The sequence below is a fragment of the Stegostoma tigrinum genome, chromosome 26, assembly GCF_030684315.1.
Source record: "Stegostoma tigrinum isolate sSteTig4 chromosome 26, sSteTig4.hap1, whole genome shotgun sequence".
NCBI classification, from domain to species: Eukaryota; Metazoa; Chordata; class Chondrichthyes; order Orectolobiformes; family Stegostomatidae; genus Stegostoma; species Stegostoma tigrinum.
Genome location: NC_081379.1, coordinates 44,964,300 through 44,987,992, shown reverse-complemented (window position 1 = coordinate 44,987,992; position 23,693 = coordinate 44,964,300). Strand labels below are relative to the sequence as shown.

The 23,693-nt window shown below is 41.0% G+C and overlaps 2 protein-coding genes across 8 annotated transcripts in view; one reads left to right on the top strand and one right to left on the bottom strand.

Moving 5' to 3' along the window:
- Window positions 1-14,168, bottom strand: part of rsph14 (radial spoke head 14 homolog) — a 631,180-nt gene extending 617,012 nt beyond the window's left edge. The window contains exons 1-2 of the mRNA XM_048555903.2: window positions 13,871-14,168; window positions 259-361 (exon numbers count right to left, since the gene is read on the bottom strand). Coding sequence (XP_048411860.2) covers window positions 259-361; window positions 13,871-14,069 — 302 coding nt within the window. The 5' untranslated portion in view covers window positions 14,070-14,168. The remainder of the gene's footprint in view (window positions 1-258; window positions 362-13,870) is intronic.
- rab36 (RAB36, member RAS oncogene family) overlaps window positions 13,811-23,693 on the top strand; it is a 70,666-nt gene continuing 60,783 nt past the window's right edge. For 2 of the 7 annotated variants that reach the window (XM_059655144.1, XM_059655143.1), the window contains exon 1: window positions 13,815-14,387. The gene's annotated coding sequence lies outside the window, so the exon portion shown is untranslated. Of the gene's footprint in view, window positions 14,388-22,346; window positions 22,422-23,693 lie in introns of those variants that run through there. The other 5 variants (XM_048555908.2, XM_048555905.2, XM_059655142.1 and 2 more) reach the window with 4 other exon arrangements.

The following is a 23,693-nucleotide window of genomic DNA, read 5'->3' as shown; positions in this document are numbered from 1 at the left end:
TCAATTATTGCTTCATTCACAAATAATTAACTGCTGTTAATAAAAACTGCTGTATTCTGCACAGAATATTGAAATTCCATAACAGTTGCTCCCTACAAAACATCTATTGTTCTTTTCTCGATGTGATAGCATTTGTAGTTTTTGTTTATTGACACTCATATCCCACTCATGCCAAATCTTTTTCGCAAAGTCTCTTCAAAGCATTATTTAATGAACAGTAGGCTGTGGTTTTAAAGGCCTTTTAAGAGATTCTCTTACCTTCCAATACTATGTGTAACCAAAATATAGAAAATTTCTGTGGTCTTGCGACGAACAGTAGCATCCTCATCCTTCAAAAGAAATTTTAAGTTCTCCAAACAGCCTGAAGGAAAAAAAATCAACATTAACTTCCCAGCTGAATTCCTACACTGTAATCTATAAAACAAATTATAGCATATTTATACAGTCATATAGCATGGAAACTAAATTTTAGGTCAAACCAGTCCATGCCAAATATAATCCCAAACTAAATCAGTCCCACCTGCATAGTTCTTTTGTTGACTGGTTGCGCCTTCATATAAGATGGTCCAGATGTGATACCTTAGTTGAAAAAATATACAGTGGCTAGGAATATAGGTTGCACGCATTGCTTAAACAAAATGCAAATGATTTCTAACCATGAATGAAAAAATAAAATTGTCATAATTATTGTGGCTCTGATAAGCTGGGAAAAAGTAAAATTACAAGGCCTCTAATACTGTATAAATTAATGACAGCAGATTTAAATGAATTTTATAGAATTCTCAGGAGTAGAATAAAGCATTTACAAACATGAAACCCAAAAATCACAGTATGTGCTTTGCAAATGAAGTACTGCAGACCTTGCAAGCATCAATGGCCACCAATATTGATCACACACTGTATGTCAGGCTCAGCCAACTTGAATAATACTGCACCATAAAATACCTACAAATGTCAAATCAGGCTACTCAGCCCATCAAGTCCACACCAATCCTCCGAAAAGACCACCCAGATCCATCCTGCCATCCTATCCCTGTTACCCTCAATTTCCCATGGTAAATCCACCAACCCTGCACATCTTTGGACTGTGGGAGGAAACCTACAAAGGCATGTGGAAAATGTGAAAGCTCCACACAGACAGTCACCTGACAGTGGAATCAAACCCAAGTCCCTGGTGCTGTACAGCAGCAGTGCTGACCACTGAACCACCATACCACCCACAGCCACTATGCTGCCCATGGTTAATGGTAAATTTTAATTGTGTTCGTTGCATTCAAATTGAATGTCCAATGAATGACATACCTTTCCAATTACATTATGAAGGACACTCATAAACATGGTCAAAATTACCAGCTTTGAGCCATCTTTTGGGAAGCCAGGCACTTAAGAAAATTGTAATTCCATCTTCCAGATGGGAGGGGGAAAGTGATGAGCTGTAATAGGTCACCAAACTGTGCACTTGGAAATCTGACAAAATGTAGTGAGGACAGAAAACAATTGATTAGATTCTCCACTGCATCTTGTCAAGAGTCAATGGAAAAGAGGTTGAAGAAAGTGAAAATGTGCCCAAATGCTGGAGGCAAATTGAAAGTCAATTTAGTACATTACTTAAAGAACTCTCTTCACAGAGCTTAGGCACTGTTGCTGCTTCATAAAATGGAAGAAGTAGGGTCAATCTATTTCTTTAATTAAGAATACAAAGGTCAGAGCCTCCTCCTGGGATAAATTCTCATGTTTTCATCCTTAATTCCTCTTTTTTTTCCCCATCAACAGAGGCTGTCACTTCAGAGAAATGTCAATCTTCCATTTCCAAATTTTTACACCATTTATTTGTAGGTGCTCAGCTGATCTGAATTTCAAGACTATCTGGTAAAAATCAGATCTTAATGTCCAACCTGACTGTAAGTCAAATTTGACTAAGACTCTACCATCATGCTATGCTTCACAGCAAAGCTATCATGGAAATTTACCCTTAGAGACTTACTACAAAAATACCTTCATTGTGTGATAAGTTGTTTTATGATTTTTTTATGTGATTTTTCTGGTGGCATGAATACGTACATTATGTTTTCTTCATTCTAATTGAATCATTCGCAGAAAATTAAGTACAGAAAGGAGTATTATGCCTGTGTTAAATAAACCGAATACAGCATAAATTTAAAAGTACATCAAGAATCAATACGGGTGGTTTAATGAGCTGAAATTGATCCTGAAAATGACAGCACTTTTTCCTAATTATACATCATCTGCATAATTTCAATCATCCTCCAAATACCACTCTATCTTACGTCACTTCCAAGAATAAAGAGGGTGAAATATTTTGAAGACCTGGGAACTAAATTCTAAACATAGTATGAAGTCCCCTCTTTACTCCAGCAACCCTCCAACACACCACACACTACATGAACCTGAATATGTGCCATAAGTAGTTGCAACTGCAGTCCTATCAGAATTCTCAGAATTAAATCATAATTAATACCCATAAGGGTTTGGACTAATATATGACACTGGAGAACATTTTACAAGTTCAACCCCAGGATGCCATTTATCTAGACGATGCGCTGATAACAGGCAAGACCAATAAGGAGCATTCAGAGAATTTGGATATCGTCCTCAGACATTTCTCCCAGGTAGGTGTACACTTCAGAAGGAAAGAAGTGGAGTGAATCTTCTTGTGACTCACCCCTCTCTCTCTCTCTCTCTCACACACACATACACACACACACACACCTTACAGATTTCTCTGCCCTCAGGATCTTTGATGTTTCAATAAGATCACCTTTCATTATTCTAAACCTGAAAATATGAAGGCCAAACATTTTAAAACTTTCTTCAAAAGATAACTTTGGAGTACTGTGTACAGTTCTGGTTGGCCTGCTCGAGGGAGGATATTATTAGATAGGAGAGGATTCAGAAAAACATTCCGAGGATGTTGTGGGACTGAAGGATTTGAGTTATAGGGAGAGGCTGGATAGGCTGGGACTTTTTTCACTGGAGCATAGGAGGTTGCGGGGCAACCTTTTGGAGATTTATAAAATCATAAGGGGTAGAGATAAGGTGAATAGCAAAGATCTTTTCCGTAGGTTGAGGGTGTTCAAAACTAGGGGCACATTGTTAAGGTAAGCGGAGAAATATTTAAAGGAGGCCTGAAGGGGCAACCTTTTCACACTGAGGGTCGTTCTAATGTGGAATGAATTGCCAGAGTAAGTGGTAGATGATGTACAGTTACAACGTTTAAAAGACATTTGGATGGGTACATGAATAGGAAAGGTTTAAAGGGCTATGAGCCAAATGCAGGGAAGTGGGATTACTTCAGTCTGGCAAACTTGGTCAGCATGGATGAGTTGGACCAATAGGTCTGTCCGTATGCTAAATGACTCTATAACTCTAAAAGGCCGTCATATCAGGAATGAGTATAGAGCAACTGGAAATCACCTTCACATTGAATGTACAAAATAATATGCAATATGAATTAAAAGGGTTACTCCTTTCAAGCCTCCTAAATATAGAGAGTTTCTCAAAATTTATATATTCAATGAAACTAAAAGTCATACAACTTGTATTGGGTTATAAGATGATCAATATGTTCTGATAACTTTTATTGATCAAAAAATTACCATCACCATTCAAATAACAGTTATTTTAAACAAATGCATTGTTAAACAATGATCAACTAATCAGTCTCGTGGTGTTACTTTCTAGCAATGTCATAAATTGTAACTAATCATGCAACTCACAGGAGCATGTCACATTTAATTGACACAGCTATGAATCAAAGTCATTGATGGCAGGCCAGACAGGGGCAGAGAATTGGCAGTTTCTGCTAACAGATCTCATTGACCCTTGATATCAATGTAAACATAAAAAATATCATCACATTGATAAATGTACACCACAAGTCATATCTATGCAGGCTACATGAAAGAAAAAAAGAATCCTTCAAAAATATGCCATATTTGCCAGATCGTATTGATCCACAAGGCATACCACAATTGTGAAAATATTCAGAAAGAAAATTCTTGACATACAGGTATTTTTTATCCATATTTACCATTCTGAACCAAAAACAACAATACAGCAATAAGTCTTACCTATCACAGAATCCAAAAATGTCTCCACTGCTGCTGAAATACTCATTGTTACTGTTATTATATGAAATGTCACTTACTTCAAATGGTATATCTTTTTCACTATAGTCAAAAACAAAATTTGTGAATAAGTGCACAATTGTGTCATAATATAGTAATTGCCACGAATCTTTCCAACCCATCAAGTACACATGAAAAATATTGAGCAGCTTCATTCACCCCGTCAACATTGAATCATGATTTGGACCCAGTCACAAAGCTCATCAAATACGAATGTTTTACATGGCTCCTCAGGATAATGTGGCATCTGAGGCTGCCTGAAATAGAAGCTAGCAGCATCTTCAAATCCACAACCTTCCTTTATGGGGCTTAATATGTGTGTCTAGCAGTGGTCACACATTAAAAGGGATGTTTTCTTTTAAGGAAGCCACTTGGATACATCTACCACACTTTCTCCAGCCAGATAAGAGTGGCCAAAAAATTCCATGTGGAAATTCAAAATTGGTGCTGTTTGTTTTTAAAATCAATTTTGTTGTCAGAACACACCAAACCAGAAGGGGAGTGCATCTTCTTGTGACCAGACATTTTTTACATGATTGATATCCCCTATCCTGTTTGGTAAAAGATCACATGAGGAAAATTTCAACCGTATCACATTCCAAAGTTTTTTTATTGCCTTATATTTATCATTATCCTGTGAAGTTTAAATATCTGCATCACATTCAGCCTTTATTGTCTGTCCTAACCTACACTTGCTTTGTCAGTGCCAATTTAACGAATATGTTGCTCTAAGGTATTCTCCTGCAAAAACAAATAATACCAGTTTCTCTTTCTTCTTGCTTCCCTTACAATCATGTTGAAGGGTACAGAGAGCCACTTTTGTTTTGTATTCCATTATATTTTTCATTTTGTTTTCCAGAAACAGACATTTTGAAGCACAACTAAAAAAAAAGCTTGCTCTTTTCAATTTTCATTTGTTCTTCTTGCTTAGTCCATTCCCAAGTAAATTTCTCTGTCACAGGAGAACCAAAGTGTCTTTCATCCAGTGTTGCTCTTAACATATAAGGAAACTTTTGGTTTTTTGCTCCCATTGGGTATGTATGAGATTTTATCGGCAGTCCACAAAAACTGTGTAATTCCGAAGCACATGTTAATGATCTGTACGCTGGGGTGACTGCTGGATGATAAAACAGGCAGCAGTTTTAGAAGAGAGATAATGGGAACTGCAGATGCTGGAGATTCCAAGATAATAAAATGTGAGGCTGGATGAACACAGCAGGCCAAGCAGCATCTCAGGAGCACAAAAGCTGACGTTTCAGGCAGCTTTCTAGGAAAAGATGTGTCTTATTGCCATGATTGTAATGAGGTCAGCCAGGTGGATCTCATACAAGAGATAGTAAGAATTGCTGATGCTGGAGTCAGAGAATACACAGTATGGAGCTGGAGGAGCACAGCGGGCTAGGCAACATCAGAGGGGCAGGGAAGTTGACGTTTTGGGTCGGGACCTTTCTTCAGAAATGGGGGAGGGGGAAGGCAATTCAAAAATGAATACAGAGAGGAGGGGTGGGGCTGGGGAAGGTAGGTAGGATGGTAACAGGTGAGTGCAGGTAGGCAGTGGTGGGGATTGGTCAGTGAGGTGGGAGTAGCGGATAGGTGAGAGACAAGATGAACAGGTTGTGTCAGGTCAAGGAGGTGGGGATGAGAGGGAGGGTTGGTCATGGGATGAGACCCAGGAATTCCTAGAGGCCTGGTATTCCATGAAGAAAGCCATCAAAAAACACATAGAGCTCGACTCTATATACACTCCACTGCGAAGGAAAACCAGAAGTGAGGTAATCCAGCTCAGTGGACTCCAGAGTTTAAATAACAGGCAGGAAAACACAACAGGGCCTCATCGGAGGCTACATTGATGATGTTACCCAGCAGGTGTAATGAAACGTCTGCTGAAAAACAATGAACCAGCTTGGCGAGCCAACCAAGCCCAACATCCGCAACCCGAGCTATAAATCTACTCTAAAACCTTATAAACGCCTGATTAAATAGTCACCTGAGTATAATGGAGATTGATAATGGCTCAGTTGTTTTAGTGATCACTGCACTAGTCTTTAACAAAATTCACTCAGGACCCCAAACGTTATGTTTGTGCAAGATCTTAGCTAGACTGAGAGCCGATATCTGGGAACCTTTATAGATTAAGGGTATAACTTCAGTTCCGGTCTCTTATGAGAAGAAGGTGGTTCAGTTGCCGCTGATTGTAATAAAGGGCTTAGGCCAAAGATTGATGGGGTGAAATTGGTTGAGAAAGATTAATCGAGATTGGTTCCACATTTTTCAATTAGAAAATGTCGAAGTAAAGTCATAATGAAATACCCGGAGGTTTTTCAGGAAGGACTAGGGGCTATCAAAGGAACCAAGGCCACCTTATAGGTTGACCTGGAAGCAATTCCTTGAACCTGCAAAGCCTGCCAAGTACCATTTGCCTTATGAGCAAAAGTAGAGGCTGAAATAAAAAACCTGAAAAGCCAAATAATCATCAAACCAGTTCAGTTTGCAGAATGAGCAGCACCGGTCACACCAATTGTGAAGTCCGACAAGTCAGTTCACCTTTGTGGGGTTTTAAACAAATGGTAAGCCACTTTTTCAGCTGGATAAATACCCGAACACTCGCATAGAGGACTCATATTCAAAGCTGGTGGGGCACTGATAGGAGCCATAAGTAGTTGCAATTGCAGTTATATCAGGATTCTCAGAATTAAACTGTCATTAATACCCGTAAAGATTTGTACCAATATATGAGGATGGGGGGTATTTTACAAGGTCTACCCCAGGTTACCATTTATCTACATAACTTGCTAATAACAGGCAAGACCAATAAGGAGCATTCAGAGAACTCGGACATACTCCTTAAACATTTCTCCCAGACAGGTGAACACTTCACAAGGAAAACATACGTGTTCCAGGCAGCCCAAGTTAACTACTTTTGGGCTATGGAGTTGACAAAACCGATTACATACGTTAGAAAAAGTGAAGGCGATCAAAGGTGCCCCAGCTCCAATGTCTGTACTGGAGCTTAGGTCTTTCCTTGGGTTGGTGAACAAGTGTGGAAAGTTCACATATAACCTGGCCTCCATCCTGGAACCTTTGTATAATTTTTTAAGAAAGGCACAGCCTCGGAAATGGTCACATAGCCAAGCCATATCTTTAAGGGAAGTAAAGAAACATCCTCTAAGATCGTGGCACACTATGATCCTGAGCCAGAGCTGACATTGACACACGATGCCTCCCCGTATGGCTTCAGGATAGTATTAGCTCATAGGTGGCCCAATGGTGAGAAACAGGAAATATTAGATGCATCCAGGACTTTGACTAATGTACAGTGTAAATACACCCAGATAAGGAAGGATGGTTGGGCCATCAAATTTGGAGTCAGGACATTCCACCAGCACCTTTATGGGCAGAAATTTGTAATAACGGACCACAAACCGCAGCTGGTTCGACTTAAAGAGGTCAATGCAGTGCTGCCTAAAGTTTCACGCTGAATTCAGTGGTGGGTTCTAATTCTAAGTATACGTAATTACAAACTGGTACACTGTTCATGAGGCCAAGTTACAATTACAGATGCATTGAGCCATCTCCCACTGGTAGATACACTGCCATTGTACTGCCACTGGAAAAGTCCATAATTATTTTAGATTCTCTGGATACACTTCCAGTCACAGCTGACAATATCAGACTTTGCACACTGAAATATCCGGTCCTGGCCATACTGAAACAGCAGGTGAAGATGGGGGACACTAAAGACAACAAGAATTGAAACTTTTTTGGGTCGAAGAGACCAGATCACAGCAGAGGATGGCATATTATTATAGGAGCAAGAGTGATTGTCCTGAGCAAAAGTCGCTGCCAGACACTGGCTGAACTTCAACAGGGTCATCAAGGGCTGGACTTGCATAGAGTTCAAACACAGGGATGATGATAGAAAACTGTGTGCAATTACTACAATACACAGACTCCTGTAAGCATTGTCCACTGATGATAGGTCATGGTACACCAGCAGAAAATTTCAGTATTTCCTGAAGTCGAATACTATTTGTCACATAATGATTGCTCCATGCTATCCATCATCCAATGGTCTGGCAGCAAGAGTGGTCCAAACTTTGAAAGCAGGCTTAAAGAAACAGGCTACAGCTTCACGAGATACCTACTGCCCCGGTTCCAATTTGATTATCAGACCACCCCTTCTACAACTACAGGGACAGCTCCAGCAGAGTTGCTAATGGGGAGAACACTTCACTCAGGCTAAATCTGATCTTCCCATACCTGGGGCCGGGGAGTGAAATAGCATCAGGAACACCAATGTTGGATACAAGACTCCATCAAATGAAAACAGACAGTTTACTTCAGGGGATAAAGTTTAGTGTGGATACACGGGAATGGCTCTATACGGATAAGAGGCATGATCGATGAAAGGTCCAGGGTCATTAAAGTTCCAGGTTAGTGCGATGGTCCTGAACAAACACGATGACCATATGAAAGCTGCAAAGTTTAACGTTCAGGAGCAAAGCATGCTCGGCTTCTCAACTGCCTTTCCAACTGTTCCAGAACCCGTGGGCTCTCCATCTCCATCAAGCATTGAAGATAACTCTAAATCTGAGATGGACACAGCAGATCTCATCATCTCAATCACTTTGCCGCATGAAGAGTAGAATGAGTTTCTTCCAAGATGCTCTGGGCCCAAGAGGCGAGCTACTGCGTGTAATACGCCATCTGTATCAAAGACAGTGTCGGAGGAACTATAGTAAGAAGAATTGGCTTATGTCCTCAGGCCTAGAGTGGGAGGGATGTAATGATTGTAATGAGGTTAGCCAGGTGGACGTCATTGAATATCAGTTACCTGATGAAGGTTGTTAATTTGGTCCAATCAGGAAGTCCTCGCTGACAGATATAAAAAAGGTGTCAACTACTATGTAGGTGTAAATGCAGGGTGATTTGGTGATGGGAAGATGGTCTCTGGAGTTATTTCACTTATGGTCAGCAAATAGAATGTTACCATGTCTGGGGGGGGCTTCAATGTTCTGCAACATTCTAAAGGTATGCCTAATAATAGTAAATGAACAGTGGAATAACAAATGTAAAATTACACTGTAAAATGTATATAACATTGTATATTTAACTTTTTGGTACAGGAGCAGTGCCACAGGAGTTCAATTAGTTTAAGCAAGGAAAACCAGAGAATTAGGAGAAATAGTATTAATAATAGTAACAGGAACTCTAGAAGACAAAAGACTGGGAAAGCAGTCATATTTGGATGAGGAAATCAGTAAGAGTTTTTGAAAATGAGGGGACTTCATACAAATACTATATCAGCTTTAAATAAAAAAAACTTTGGACAGAAACTGCTGGAAAATCTCAGCAGGTTAAAAGCATCAGTGGAGAGAAAGCAGAGTTAACATTATAGGTCCAGTGGCCCTTCAGAACTCCGGGTCACTGGACCTGAAATCTTAACTCTGCTTTCTCACCACACAAGCTGCCACACCTGTGGTGTTGTTTTAGCAGTTTTGATACTATATCAGTTTTGTTTAGTTTGAAATAGAGAATAAAAATGCTGAAGCAAGTGCAGAATGTTTTCTCTGCCTTGGTGTCTGCAGGTAAAATCTGGGCAGCCTAAACTTGAAGCTTAGCATCAGAATGTAAAGTGACAGTTAAGGTGACAATTCATTACAATATATATTAATGACTTGGACAAGGAGATGAATGTTCTATTGCCAAGTTTGAAGGTAAAGCAAAAAATTGCTGGGAAGACAAATGGTGAAGATGGCATTGAATTTACAAAGGTGTAGTGATAGTTCAGGTAGTATTGAGGAGGCGGTGAGGCTGCAGAAGGACTTCAACAGGTGAGGAGAGTGGGCAAAGAAGTGGCAGATGGAGTACAATGTGGGGAAAGTGTGAGGTCATGCACTTTGGTAAGAAAAAAAAGCATGGACTATTTTCTAAATGGGGAGAAAATTCAGAAGTCTGAAGTGCAAACAGACTTGGGAGTTCTCTTCCAGGATTCTTGCAAGGTTACTTGCAGGTTGAGTCAGTATTCTGGAAGGCAAGTGTAATGTTGGCATTTTTTTGAGGACTTTGAACATAAAAACAGGGATGTACTACTGAGGCTTTAAAAGGTGCTGGTCAGGCCACATTTGGAGTATTATGGCCAGTTTTGGGCCCTATATCTCAGGAAGGATATGCTGCCCTGGAACAAGTTCAGAGGAGGTTCACGAGAATGGTCCCAGGAATGGAAAGTTTAACATATGAGGAATATTTGAGGACTCTGGTACTATACTCATTGCAGTTTAGAAGGATGAGGGGGAATTGAATTGAAACTTTCAAAATATGAATGGCCTGGTCTAAGTGGATGTTGGGAAGATGCTTCATTGCTGGACAGTCTAGGAACTGAGAGCACAGCCTTAGAGTAAAGGGAAGACCTTTTTATAACGGAGATAAGGAGAAACTACTTCAGCCAGAGACTGGTGAATCTATGGAATTCAGTACCACAGAAGACTGCAGAGGCCAGGTCATCAGACTGAGACAGATAGGTTCTTGATGATCAAGAACCTATGGGGAGAAAGCAGGAGAATGGGGTTGAGAACTTATCAGCCATGATTGAATGGTGAAGCAGACTTGAAGGGCCTCACGGCCTTAACAACAATGGTCAAAAACTTAATAGATGAAATATTATGTGAGAAAATTTGAGGTTATGCACTTTGGCAAGAAGGACAGAGGAGCTGAATAATACTTAAAGGGAGAAAGGCTGCAGGAAGCTGCAACACAGAGCTATGTGGATCCTTGTGCATGAATCATGAAAAGCTAGCTTATAAATTCAGCAGGTAACTCATAAGGCAAATGGAATCTTGATCTTTATTTCAAAGGCTTTACAGGATAAAATTTCGGAAGCCTTACTAAATAAAACTCTACAGACTTGTTCACGGAGCCAATATGTTTGATTGCAGACATTTTGCCACCCTTCTAGATAACATTGTCAGTGCACTGCTGGTGAAGCTTTGGTACTCTACCTTATTTATATGCCTAAGTTTGCTGGAGTGGTTGGTATTACTTCTGGTTTTGTTTTTCAGTAGTCTGTATATTGGGTCCAGTTCAATGTGTTTGTTGACAGTTCTGGTTGGAATGCCAGGCCTCCAGGAATTTTCTGGCATGTCTCTGTTTGGCTTGTACTATTATGGATGTGTTGTCCCAATCACATTTGCATCCTTCTTTGTCCATGTGTATTGAAACCAGTGAGAATTGGTCATATCTCTAGGTGTCTAGTTAATGTTCATGTATCATTATTGCCAGTTTTCTTCCAGTTTGGCCTATGCAATGGTTCTCTCAATCCTTGCATGGTATTTTGTTATATTAGTTTTATTGGTTGTGGGTATTAGACATGTCAGGGAATTCCTGGAGACTTGGCATTCCAACAAAAAACTCCATCAAACACATTGAACTGGTTCTGATATACAAATTACTGCAAAACAGAACTAGAAGTAACATCAACCACTCCAGTAAACCAAGGCACACAAATAACAAGCAGGATAGAACACAGATAATGGGAACTGCAGATGCTGGAGATTCCAAGATAATAAAATGTGAGGCTGGATGAACACAGCAGGCCAAGCAGCATCTCAGGATAGAACACAGATGCTTCACAGAGGCACACTGACCATGTAACCTAGCAGGGTGGCCAAAGGTATGCAATCAAACACACTGGCTGCACAAGCAAAGTCTGCAACCTCATCCAGAAGCCAAGCTACAAATTTCTCAAACTTTAAAACTATACAAGCACAAATCAGACCACACTACAGTAGTGCAAACAACTTTGGTCACTTTATCTAAGGAAAGATATACTGGCACTGGAGGCAAGCCAAAGAAAGTTCACTCAGCTAATCCAGGGTATGAAGGGATTGTTTTATGATTGATGTTTAGGAGAATGAGAGATGACCTTATTAAAACCTGAAATCCTTTGAGGACTTGTTAGGATAGTTGTACAGACTATCCCATGTAGGAGAGTCTAGAACAAGAGGATACAATTTCTGACTAAGTCAGAATGAGGTCACTCATTCAAGACAGATGAGCAGGATTACGTCTGAGTAGTGAATACATAGATTTCTTTTAACCACAGAGGGCTGTTGAGACTTGGTCATGAAGAATATTGATGGCTGAAACAGATCTTTAATCAACAAAAGTCTAGGGATATGAGGAAAAGGCAGGAAAGTAGAGTTGAGTGTTTATAGCTGTGGTCTCATTGAATGGTGGAGCAGGTTCAATTTCTGTTCCTCATACATCTTATGGTCTTAAATACTGCAGGTTCAAAGGAAGGTAATCAATGAACAATTGTCCACAGGAAAGAGCTCACTCCCACCTTCTCAAGGGAAACTCAGGTTGGGTAACGAATGCTGGCCCAGCCAGCAACACTCTCTCACCCCATGAGTGAATTTTAAAAAGCATAATTCTGTTCTTTGCATTGTTTCCAATTACAAGTTATACTTTTTATTAAATGTTGTGCTTCCACCTTACCACTAAGTTTTTATTTCTCTTCTACTGAAAGGATGCATACTTAATAACCTGTCATTCAAAATTATAGAAGTAAAGAGATGCAACAGCAATTAATTGATCAAAGTTATATAGATACATTTCTTTCCAAATTTCATTGCATATATAATCAGTGACTGGCAATATTCTCTGTAATCTTTCTTTATTTTTATGCAGCATGTTTTCTTTGACAGTGCATTTTAATAACATCAACTTGGAAAGTAGCTAGTGTCAGTTTTTTTTGGCGATTGTACTCCTGATCTGCATCCAAGAGGATTCCAAAAGGCTGCTGTTTGCACTTAGTTTGCTTTGCTGGGTGTCCTCCTCAGTTCTGAACATTCTTCAAAATAGGATAAACCAAGGATTGGAAAACTGGATCATTGGGCACAGGAAATTATGGAAGGGCAGGAGTGCTTAGTGACCATCAATCAATGTAGGACAATACTCAAGTTCCCAAATTCAACAGCAACTGTTATTTTTGAAGGATTGAACCAGCAGTTTTGGAAAATTCAATCTTAAAAGTTGAGACCCCAATTAGCTGGACATGTTGCACGTGATAAACTGGATGTTGAATAAAACATTCAGCAGACATTCCCAAAAAATGTGTAAATGGGATTTCAACCTGAGACAATAATAGGGATGCTGATGGATTTGGCTTGGAGGTATGGAATCGAAATGAAAATGACTGGCATCGCTCGATCATGGTATTTTGTCACTGAAAAATCTCTCCAGAGAGATTTAGGGGTTAGTGTTAATGGTAAGTCTGGGAAGTGAAGCAGTAATCTGAGAGTTGGCCTTAATTTTCGCCTTAGAAAGAAAACTGTAAAACTGGCAACTAAGGCATATTGGTTTGACAAGTCTTATACTTCACAATGGAGTAGGACCAGAAGTTAATTTCCAATTATTAGTTTCTTTTTATTAGTGCCTACATACCTTGACGACGAAACCTTTCTTCGGTTAATCTACGTCTACGATAACGGATTTATTTTTCGTATGTAATAGATACCTATTGTTATAATAAGTAGATAATGTGTACAAATGCATTTGTACAAGTCACGTTTATTGAGCAGCTAAGTTAAGGAATGAAGCAGACAAGGGACCATGTTGATACACCCAACTTCCTCGGCGCCCTGCAGTTCCTCCAAACTGACTGGCACCTTCCCTTTTCTTAATTGTGTGTTGTGCAAGTAGTGAAGAGGGCCTTCACTTACCGACCTCGACCGCCGTGTAAGCTAACTCGGGGTCGTGCAGCAAGTCACACAGAGCCATGAGGGCCCGTTGCCGGACCAGGAGATCGGGATCCGCTAGCTCCCGTTTCAGCTTGGGCAAAGCGCGGTCCCCGAAGGCAATGGGCGCCTTGGTCGGGTCGATGTGAGGAGGATACTTGGCAGAAATTCTCGTGTGAGCCATTTTCTCTCTTTTTTAAAACAGCAACTGCGAAGCTCCAAGGGCTCAGAAGTCGAGCTCACACTCCGATGTTTCGCTGGTGAATGTTTGAAAGCTCGGCTCGCGGCTTGGCTCAGTTGCCATAGCAACACCCGCGGCCTACTCCTCCGTAAAGCGCCTGTAATCAACATTGCACCGTACAGGTAAATGGGTCTCCACTATCCGCAACAAAATCTACTTTGAACAGCCTTAATTTAACACAGGAAAAGTCCCAAGTGCAACTCGAGGTCGGAAGGCTGTCTTCAGAAATAAAGAAGTATTAGGAGGGGTTAGTCCTAAATGGTGAGTAATGGTCATGGCCAGTGGATTGGAAGATTTTTGTAGGACTGAAGGAGGACACAAATTGGGCAGAGGGAGGGACAATTTTAAAAAAAAAACAGCAAGTTAGGACTTTTAAATTGCAGGTGTTGGGAAACTAGCTGGAACAACATAGCACAAAGTCCAGTGCTGAGGCTGTTTTTGTAGTGCATTGGTACTGTCCCTGGTGGAGTTTGACTGCTAACTTCCCATTAACCCATGGCATGTGTTCTCAATCCAAATGTAATCTTTCACTCCTTTTATAGTCTCTCAGACATCTAGACAACACTTATAGTTTATCTATAGAGTTCTTGCAGCTGTTCACCTGCTCAGTTCTAAAGTCACCATCAGAGACTTCAGTCTGCCCTGTTTGTAACTTTAATTCCTGACCAGTCTCCATTTATCACTGCTGTATTTTGAAACATAGTGAGTACTCCTTGTCTCTCTTTTAAAAATCAACAAATCCAAAAGGCTGCTGATCCAATTTTGGTTAAATAGCAGTTTAAAAGGTGCTGAAAAGACCTGAAAGCAGCAGTATTTTTTTAAAAAAGTTATAGAAGCTAACAGGAACACAGAAAAGCCCTATACTGCATTGCAGATTCTTACACTAGCATTTTAAAGAGCCAAACATAGAAAGAAAACACATAACATGGACTGGCAATCCTTTTTCATTCTGTCAGAACTAAGGTTTTCTAAATCTTTAGATCAGCAAATAACTGATAAAGTCAAACTCTCAAATCTCTTCTCTCTTTGGGTACCGAAGAGTTAAGAAGAATAAAAATCTTGAGATTTCTGACAGTAACTATAGAGATTCTGAAAAGCACTTTCAGATTTTTATAAGACCAATTTGAAATTCAAGTCTGTTTCAGGATACACAGGTTTGACTTCATGTATTGCCCACAGCCAACTGAAATGATTGACCAATTTATAGGCAAGTGTTGTCACAACGCTACAGAATATAGTTTCACAAAAGACAACTTAGCTGAAAGACTTAAGAAACTGGTTAGTGCCATCAAATTCTCCAGAAAATGAGTTCTGGACAAAACCAGATTACACAATTGACACCAATAGGAGAAGGTGACATTTTTGAAGAGAATGTAGCAGGACAGCAGCAAATGCAAGTGTTGGCCTCTAGAACATCTATTGTAGCCATGAACAGGGTCACTAGAACATCAAAATCTTGCATGAGTTGTGGCTTGTCTCATGCATCAAAATAGTGTACAGCATTTTGTGGTATTTGTGAGCTTTCTTCCATAAGAGTACAAAGGTATACAGAAAGCCTAACTCTACAGAGAAACCCCAAGTACAGCACAGTGCTCCACAGCAGCATGTGAAGAAGGACTAACCAATCAAGGTACAATGCCAAAGATTCAAACATTCCATACATGTACACAAACATGTCAACAAAGTCAAACAGTAACCACAACCTTAACCTGCTCACCCCAGTCAGTACATGGGAGTCCACGTGGAGTCCATCAGTAAAAGTGAAAAGTGAAGCCTTTACCTCCATCCAAGTGATATACTATATACCAAAATTGACACTTGAACTAGTGCAAATATCATCCTTTTACACTTCTTACATGTGATGCAGTCAGTCAACTGACGCAATGTTGTGCTGTCCACACACGATAAGCTAACTGCCTACAACACATCCAACATTCCATGAATTGACAGACATTATCCGTTTGAAACGCCAATGCAAACATGACAGACTGGTGTTGTAGTGGTATTAATAGTCTAGTGACTATTAATCAATGCTCTGGGCACCCAGATTTAAATCCCACCATGACAGGTGGTAGAATTTCAATTCAAAAAACAAAATGGGGAATTAAGAATCTCCTGATGACGAAGAAACCATTGTCAATCGTTGGAAAAACTCTATAGGTTCATAATGTCCTTCAGAGAAGGAAAATATGCCATCCACACCTGATCTGGCCTGTATCTGACTCCAGATACGCAGCAATGTGGTTGATACTTAACTGCCCTCTGAAATGACCCAGCAAGCCACCCATTGTACCAATTCACTACGAACTCTCAACAAAGAAATGAAAACTGGCGGACCACCTGATATTGACCCAGGCACCAGAAAAAACAATGGCAGAAATAGCCCTGTTTACCCGACAAAGTCCTCATGACTATATGGAGAGCTGTTTCACAGATTAATTAAACAACAGCCTGACATAATAATCTTCACGGAATCATACCTAACAGACAATGTCCCAGACAACATGATTGCCATCCCTGGAAGAATCGAATCCTGTCCCAACAGGAGTAGAGACCGACACAGATGGTGGCACCTTGATGCACAGTCAGGAGGAATTTGCCTTTGGCAACGTTGACTCTGGACACCATGAAATCTCATGGCTTCAGGTTAAATATAAGCAAATCAACCTCCTGCTGAATACTATGTACTGTCATCCGTTAATTGATGAATCAGTACTTCCTCCATGTTGAATAACACTTGGTGGAAGCACTGAGGGCGGCAAAGGCACAAAATATGCTTTGTGAGGTGGAATTCAATGTCCATCACCAAGAGTGGCTCAGCAGCAACACTACCCATCAAGCTGGTTGAGTCCTCAAGGACATAACTGCTGGAGCAGATCTGTAACAGGTGGTGAGGGAACGGACAAGACGGAAATCATACTTCACCTCATCCCTACCAATTTGCCTGCTAAGATGCATCTGTCCATGACAGTAATGGTAAGAGTGACCACTGCACAGTTACTGTGGAGATGAAGTCCTACCTTAACATTGAGGATACCTCCCATCGTGTTGTGTGGCACTATCACTGTGCTAAATCAGACAGACTGCAATAGATCTAGCAACTCAACACATGGCATCCATGTGGTGCTGTGGGCCATCAGTTGTAACAGAATTATACTCCAGTACAGTCTGCAACCTCTTGGCCCAGCATGTGCCCATCTCAAACATTGTGGGCAGCACGGTGGCTCAGTGGTTAGCACAGCAGCCTGACAGCGCCAGGGCCCGGGTTCGATTCCAGCCTCGGGTAACTGTCTGTGTGGAGTTTGCACATTCTCCCTGTGTCTGCGTGGGTTTCCTCCGGGTGCTCCAGTTTCCTACCACAGTCCAAAGATGTGCAGGCTAGGTGGATTGGCCATGCTAAACTGCCCGTAGCGTTCAGGAGTGTGTGTGAATTATAGGGGGAAGGGTCTGGGTGGGATGCTTCAAGGGGGCAGAGTGGACTTGTTGGGCTGAAGGGCCTGTTTCCACACTGTAGGGAATCTAATCATTACCAGTGAATTGATTGATTTATTGTCACATGTACCAAAGTACTGAAATGCTTTGTTTATCAGCCGTACAGGCAGATCATAATGAGCAAGGGTGTACAGATCAAAAAAATTTAAATAGAGCGTGCGCAAAGCGAGATCAACGTTAGCAAGATCACCATGATTGGAGGCAAGAGAGTCCATTCATCAGTCTAAAAACATCCAGGAAGAAGCAGTTCCTGAATCTGCTGGTGTGTGTGTTCAGGCTTCTGTATCTTCTGCCTGACAGAAGAGATTGTAGGAGATCATTAACAGCGTGTGATGGGTTTTTGATGATGCAGGCAGCCTTTCTGCGGCAGCAAGCTTGTAATTCGAATCCATAGATGGAAGGTTGGCTTCCATGATGGTTTGGGCTGTACACACCACCTTCTGTAGTTTCCTAAGCTCCTGAGCAGAGCAGCTGCCATACAGGCCATTATGCAGACAATATGCTTTCAATTGTGCATCTGTAGATTTTGGTGAGGCTTGTTAACCCTAATTCAATGGAGAGTGTAGGAGAGTATGCCAGAAACAGCACTAGGCATACCTAAAATTGAGATGTGAACCTGAAGAAGCTACCAAACAGAATTACTTACAGGCCAAACAGCATAAGTATTAGACAGAGCTAATCTATTCCACAACTAACAGATCAGATCTAAACTCTGCAGTCCTGCCATATCCATTTGAGAATGGCAGTGGTCACTAGAGGAAAAGGGCTCGCCAAATGCTCTCTTGCTGCGTGATGGAAGAGACCAACACATCAGTGCAAATGTTAGGCTGAAGTATTTACAGCAGCCTTCAGCCAAAAATGCCAGGTTGATACTCCATCTCAGCCTCTTCCAGTGGTCCCCAGTGTCACAGATGCCAGAACTCAGCCAATTCAAATCACTCCATGTGATATCAAGAAACAGTTGGAGGCATTGAATTCTGTAAATGCTTTGTGACGTGACAGCATACTGGCAATAGTACTGAAAACATGTGCTCCAGAACTTGCCGCACTCCTAACCAAACTCTTCTAGTAGATTTATAAAACTGTGAGACAATGTGAAAAATTGCTCAATAAAAGGCAGAACAAATCCAAACTGGCCAATTACCACAGCAACAGCCCACTGTAGATCATTAGTATAAGTGACGAAAGGTGTCATCAAGAGTGCTATCAAGTAGCACCTGCTCAGCAATAACTTGCTCAGTGATGCCCAGTTTGAGTTCCATCATGGCCACTCAGCTCCTGACCTCAGTACAGCATTGGTTCAAAATGGTCAAAAGAAGTGAATTTCAGAAGTGAGATGCAAGTGACAACCATTGACATCAAGGCCACATTCAACTGAGTATAGCATCAAGGAGCCGTAGCAAAATTAGAGTCATGGGAATTAGGGAGAAAACTCTCCAATTGTTGGAGTCACACCTGGCACACAGGAAGAACATAGAATTTCTTTCTACAGTGCAGAAAGAGGCTATTTAGCCCATTGAGTCTGCACCAACCCTCCAAAGACCATCCCACCCAGACGCAGCTCCCATACTATCCCCATAATCTGGCATTTACCATGGCCAACTCACATAGTCTGCACATCCCTGGATGAGACCATGAGGCAATTTAGCGTGGCCTATCCACCTAACTTGCACATCTTTGGTCTGTGGAGGAAACTGGGGCACCAGTGGGAAATCCTCACAGCCATGGGGAGAAAATGCAGACTCTACACAGCCAATCACCCAAGGTTGGAATCAAACCCGAGCCCCTGCTGCTGTGAGGCAGCGGTGCTAACCACTGAGCCATCATGCCACCTGCTAGGTGGTTGTGGCTGTTGGAGATGAGTCATCTCAGCTCCAGGACGTCTCTGCAAGAGTTCCACAGGTTAGTCTCTTCAACCCAATGACCTTCCCTCCATCATAAGATCAGAAGTGAGGATGCTCACCAATGATTGCACAGTCTTCAGCGCCAAATTGCAACTACTCAGATACTGAAGCAGTCCATGTTCAAATGCAACAGGATTTGGATAATATCCAGGCTTAGGCTGACAAGTGGCAAGTAACATTGCACACTGTCGGAAAGAAGAGAGAAAATGATACAAGAGTATGATTAATGCATATGCAGACAATTATTCCAACTTGAACCATTACAAAGCATATGAGTTTGAAATTTTCATAAATCAGTTTGTGGCAAGATACGATATCACTGTGTCCATCCCAAATCATATGCCAATGTAATGAGCAATGGTCAAATCCTATGAAGAAGTATATGACATTTCTGATATGCTTATCATCAACCAGCTGCCATACAAGATGACAACTTGGATGCTGAAGCTATCATGCCAGACAACAACTACACATCTTCAACAATGATACGCATCGATCCACAATGACAGATTGTATACCACAGAGCGAAGCTACAATGCCAAGTTAAAATAACTATGAGAACGAGCTGCCAGAGGAAGTGGTAGAGGCGCGTACAATTATAACATATAAAAGACATTTGGACAGGCATGTGAATAGGAATGTTGAGAGAGATATGGGCCAAGTGCAGGAAAATGGCACTAGTTCAGTTTAGAAAACCTGGTCAGCATGGATGGGTTGACATCAGAGGTTTGGATGACCTCAAGTTTATGGAGGGTAAAATGTGGGACGCTGGATAGTAATGCTTTGCAAAGGTGGAATGGAAATGCAGGAAAAGCTTGGATGAGAATTTCAGCAACTGATGAGCTGAAATAAAGTGGAGTTTGAAGATGATCTTCTCCAGGTAGCCTTCTTGATTATTCAAACAGTCATCAAACCACAACTTATGCCATGACTTTCCCACAGGACTGGGTGAGGATGAAGGCCCCAACTCTACCTCAGCTGGAATGGGATCAAACTCTACCATGATGGGATCATTTTGACACACATACTAGCATACATGTGGTTTGGGGTTGCTTACTCATCACTGGGTCTAATATGACAGCAGGTTAAAAACAGTTTCTTTCTACCTTAAGGCAGCTGCTAGGCAAATGGAAGAAGTTAATGGTGGGCACTGAAGACAACAGCTTATGTCTTCCCAATATTTAATTGGAGAAAATTTCTGCTTATCCACATAGGATGTTGGCCAAGCAGTCTGATGATTTAGAGACAATTGAGGCAGGAAAAGAGTTGCTGTTGAACTAGAGCTGAGTGGTGTTAATGTACAAATAGAAATTAACACTATGTTGATAAGGGATGGCATTTGGATGAGAGCTAGGAAGGGGTGAGGGGGAGATCTTAGGAGACATCAGATGTAATAGTGTGGAAATCAGAAGAGAAGTATTTAGAAATGATTGTCTTGATAATTTAAATAGATATAAATGAAATAAGACAAATACAGTACCATCCATCTGGACAACAGTGCAGACGTCTTTAAGGAAGCTGCATCAAAGGCTGCATACATTTCAGAAAAGATGAGGAGGGATAGTTTACTTTTCTCACACAGAATGTCATTTGAGACCTTGAAAAGACCTATCTCAATACAGTGACAGGAGCAGAATTTCAATGGATAGAATTCAAACAGAATTCTCTGAATGATGGACACTGATTTGGGAGGTGGCAACATATTTAAGGACTTTGGGGAGGGAAGAATGGTGAAAGTTTGGAGGTGATTCACTTTGGGAGGAATAATAGGAAGGCAGAATACCGGGTAAATGGAAAGATTCTTGGTAGTGTAGATGTGCAGAGGGATCTTGATGTCCATGTACATAGATTCCTGAAAGTTGCCACCCAGGTTGATAGTGCTGTTAAGAAAGCTTACAGTGTATTAGGTTTTATTGGTAGAGGGATTGAGTTCCAGAGCTGTGATGTCATGATGCAATTGTACAAAACGCTAGTGTGGCCTCATTTGGAATATTGCGTGCAGTTCTGGTTGCCCCATTACAGGAAGGATGTGGAAGCATCGGAAAAGGTGCAGAGGAGATTTACCAGGATGTTGCCTGGTTTGGAGCGCAAGACCTATGAAGAAAGGCTGAGGGACTTGGGTCTGTTCTCATTGGAGAGAAGGAGGCTAAGAGGGGATTTAATAGAGACATACAAGATGATCAGAGGATTAGATAGGGTGGACAGTGAGAGCCTTTTTCCGTGGATGATGACTTCAGCTTGTACGAGGGGGCATAGCTGCAAATTGAGTGGTGATAGATTTAAGACAGATGTCAGAGGCAGGTTCTTGACTTAGAGTGGTAAGGGCGTGGAACGCCCCATTAGGGGCATTTAAACAGTCCTTGGATAAGCATATAGATAATGACGGGTAATATAGGAGGAGGGGCTTAGATTAGTTCACAGGTTGGCGCAACATCGAGGGCCGAAGGGCCTGTTCTGCGCTGTATTGTTCTATATAACACAGTGTGGGAGGAGGAAATGGCAAGTTTGAAACCTGAAGAAATTGTTAGCATTACAGCTAATATCAGAGCTCACTATTTTAGTGCAAGTAGGATCAATGAAGTAGGAGGTAGCTAAAACAAGATGAGACCTGGAAGGGCAAAAAGGGAGACAAGAAAGAAACCAGAAAAAAATGAGAGTTCAAGGACAGGATTGAGGAGGGAGTGAGTTTGAAACTTTGGAAGAAATTTAGTTCAGTAGGCTCAGGGATAGAAGGAAAACTGTAGAGGCAATTGACTTGATTGCCTGAATTAGAGACAAAGTTGACCATGAACTCCTTGAACTTGTTTTTGGAAGCAAGAATGGAGGAGACAGGGAAGAGGGCTTTGTGAAGACCCGTCGAACAATGACCCTGGAATACTGATAAATTTTAGCAGACAAGGTCAGAACTGTGAGTAAAGTGTTTCTGAATAACTCATTTAATATTTTCCTGTTTTCTTCAGCACTAATGTACTATTTAATTTAATTTAATGTGTCTGTCAATGCGTAGGATTTTTTTTTAATGGTACCATTATTTAACTAGCTGACATTCTTTCAGAATGTCACACAGCAGTTACCCAATTGCACGTCAGCTCTTGCTGCAGATTCCCCACACAGAAAATTGTTGATTTTGGGAACAAATCTGCCAGATGTTATCTACATTGTTAGAAACAGGCACAGCTCAATAACATGATGTTCCCTGGTGGTGGTCTGTCTAATCTAATCTGAGTATTACACATATATCTCCATGAATATGACACATCTTGCAATTCAAATCATCTTTGACTTTGTCACAAATGTCATTGAGCATTTACTTATTTTTAAACCTGATGTGACATCAATTACTCCTGATAAATGCTTATCTTTCCACTATTACACTACAATACCACTGATGGACATAGACCAGGAGTGAAAATGATAATAAGCATTAATTTTTGAGCTCTTGCAGAACATAGTCAAATTATTTTTATATTTGTGAATTCTTCTTGAAGTTTATAGAGTCATGGAATTGTTAGTGAGTAAAGTTTTTTGGCGCAAAATCTCCTGGTTGTATTCACAGAGTCTGTTGTGGGCATCATTGATCATTTCTCTATAGAGAAATGATCAATGATGCCCACAACACACTCTGTAAATAGTCATGGAATCATACAGCACGGAAACAGACCCTTCAGTCCAACCAGTCCATGTCAACCATAATCCTAAACTGAACTAGCACCCCCCGCCACCTGTGTTTTGCCACATCCCTTCAAATATTTCTTATTCATATACTTATCCAAATGCCTTCTAAACATTGTAACTGCACTCGCATCCACCACTTCCTGTGGAAGTTCATTCCACACACAAACCACTCTCTGTGTAAAACAGTTGCCTGTAGGGTCTTTTTAAAAATTTTCTTTGCTCACCTTAAAAATATGCCCCTAGTCTTGAAATTCCCCACCCTAGGGAAAAGATACCTCCATTCACCTTATATATGTGCCTCATTATTTTTAAAATCAGATCACCTCTCAACCTCCTCAGTTCCAGTCAGAAAAGACAAAGCCTATCCAACCTCTCTTTATAACTCAAACCCTCCATTCCCAGCAACATCCTCGTAAATTTCCTCTGAACTCACTCCAGCTTAATAATATCCTTCCTATAACAGGGCAAGCAGAAGTGGATACAATACCGCAGAAAA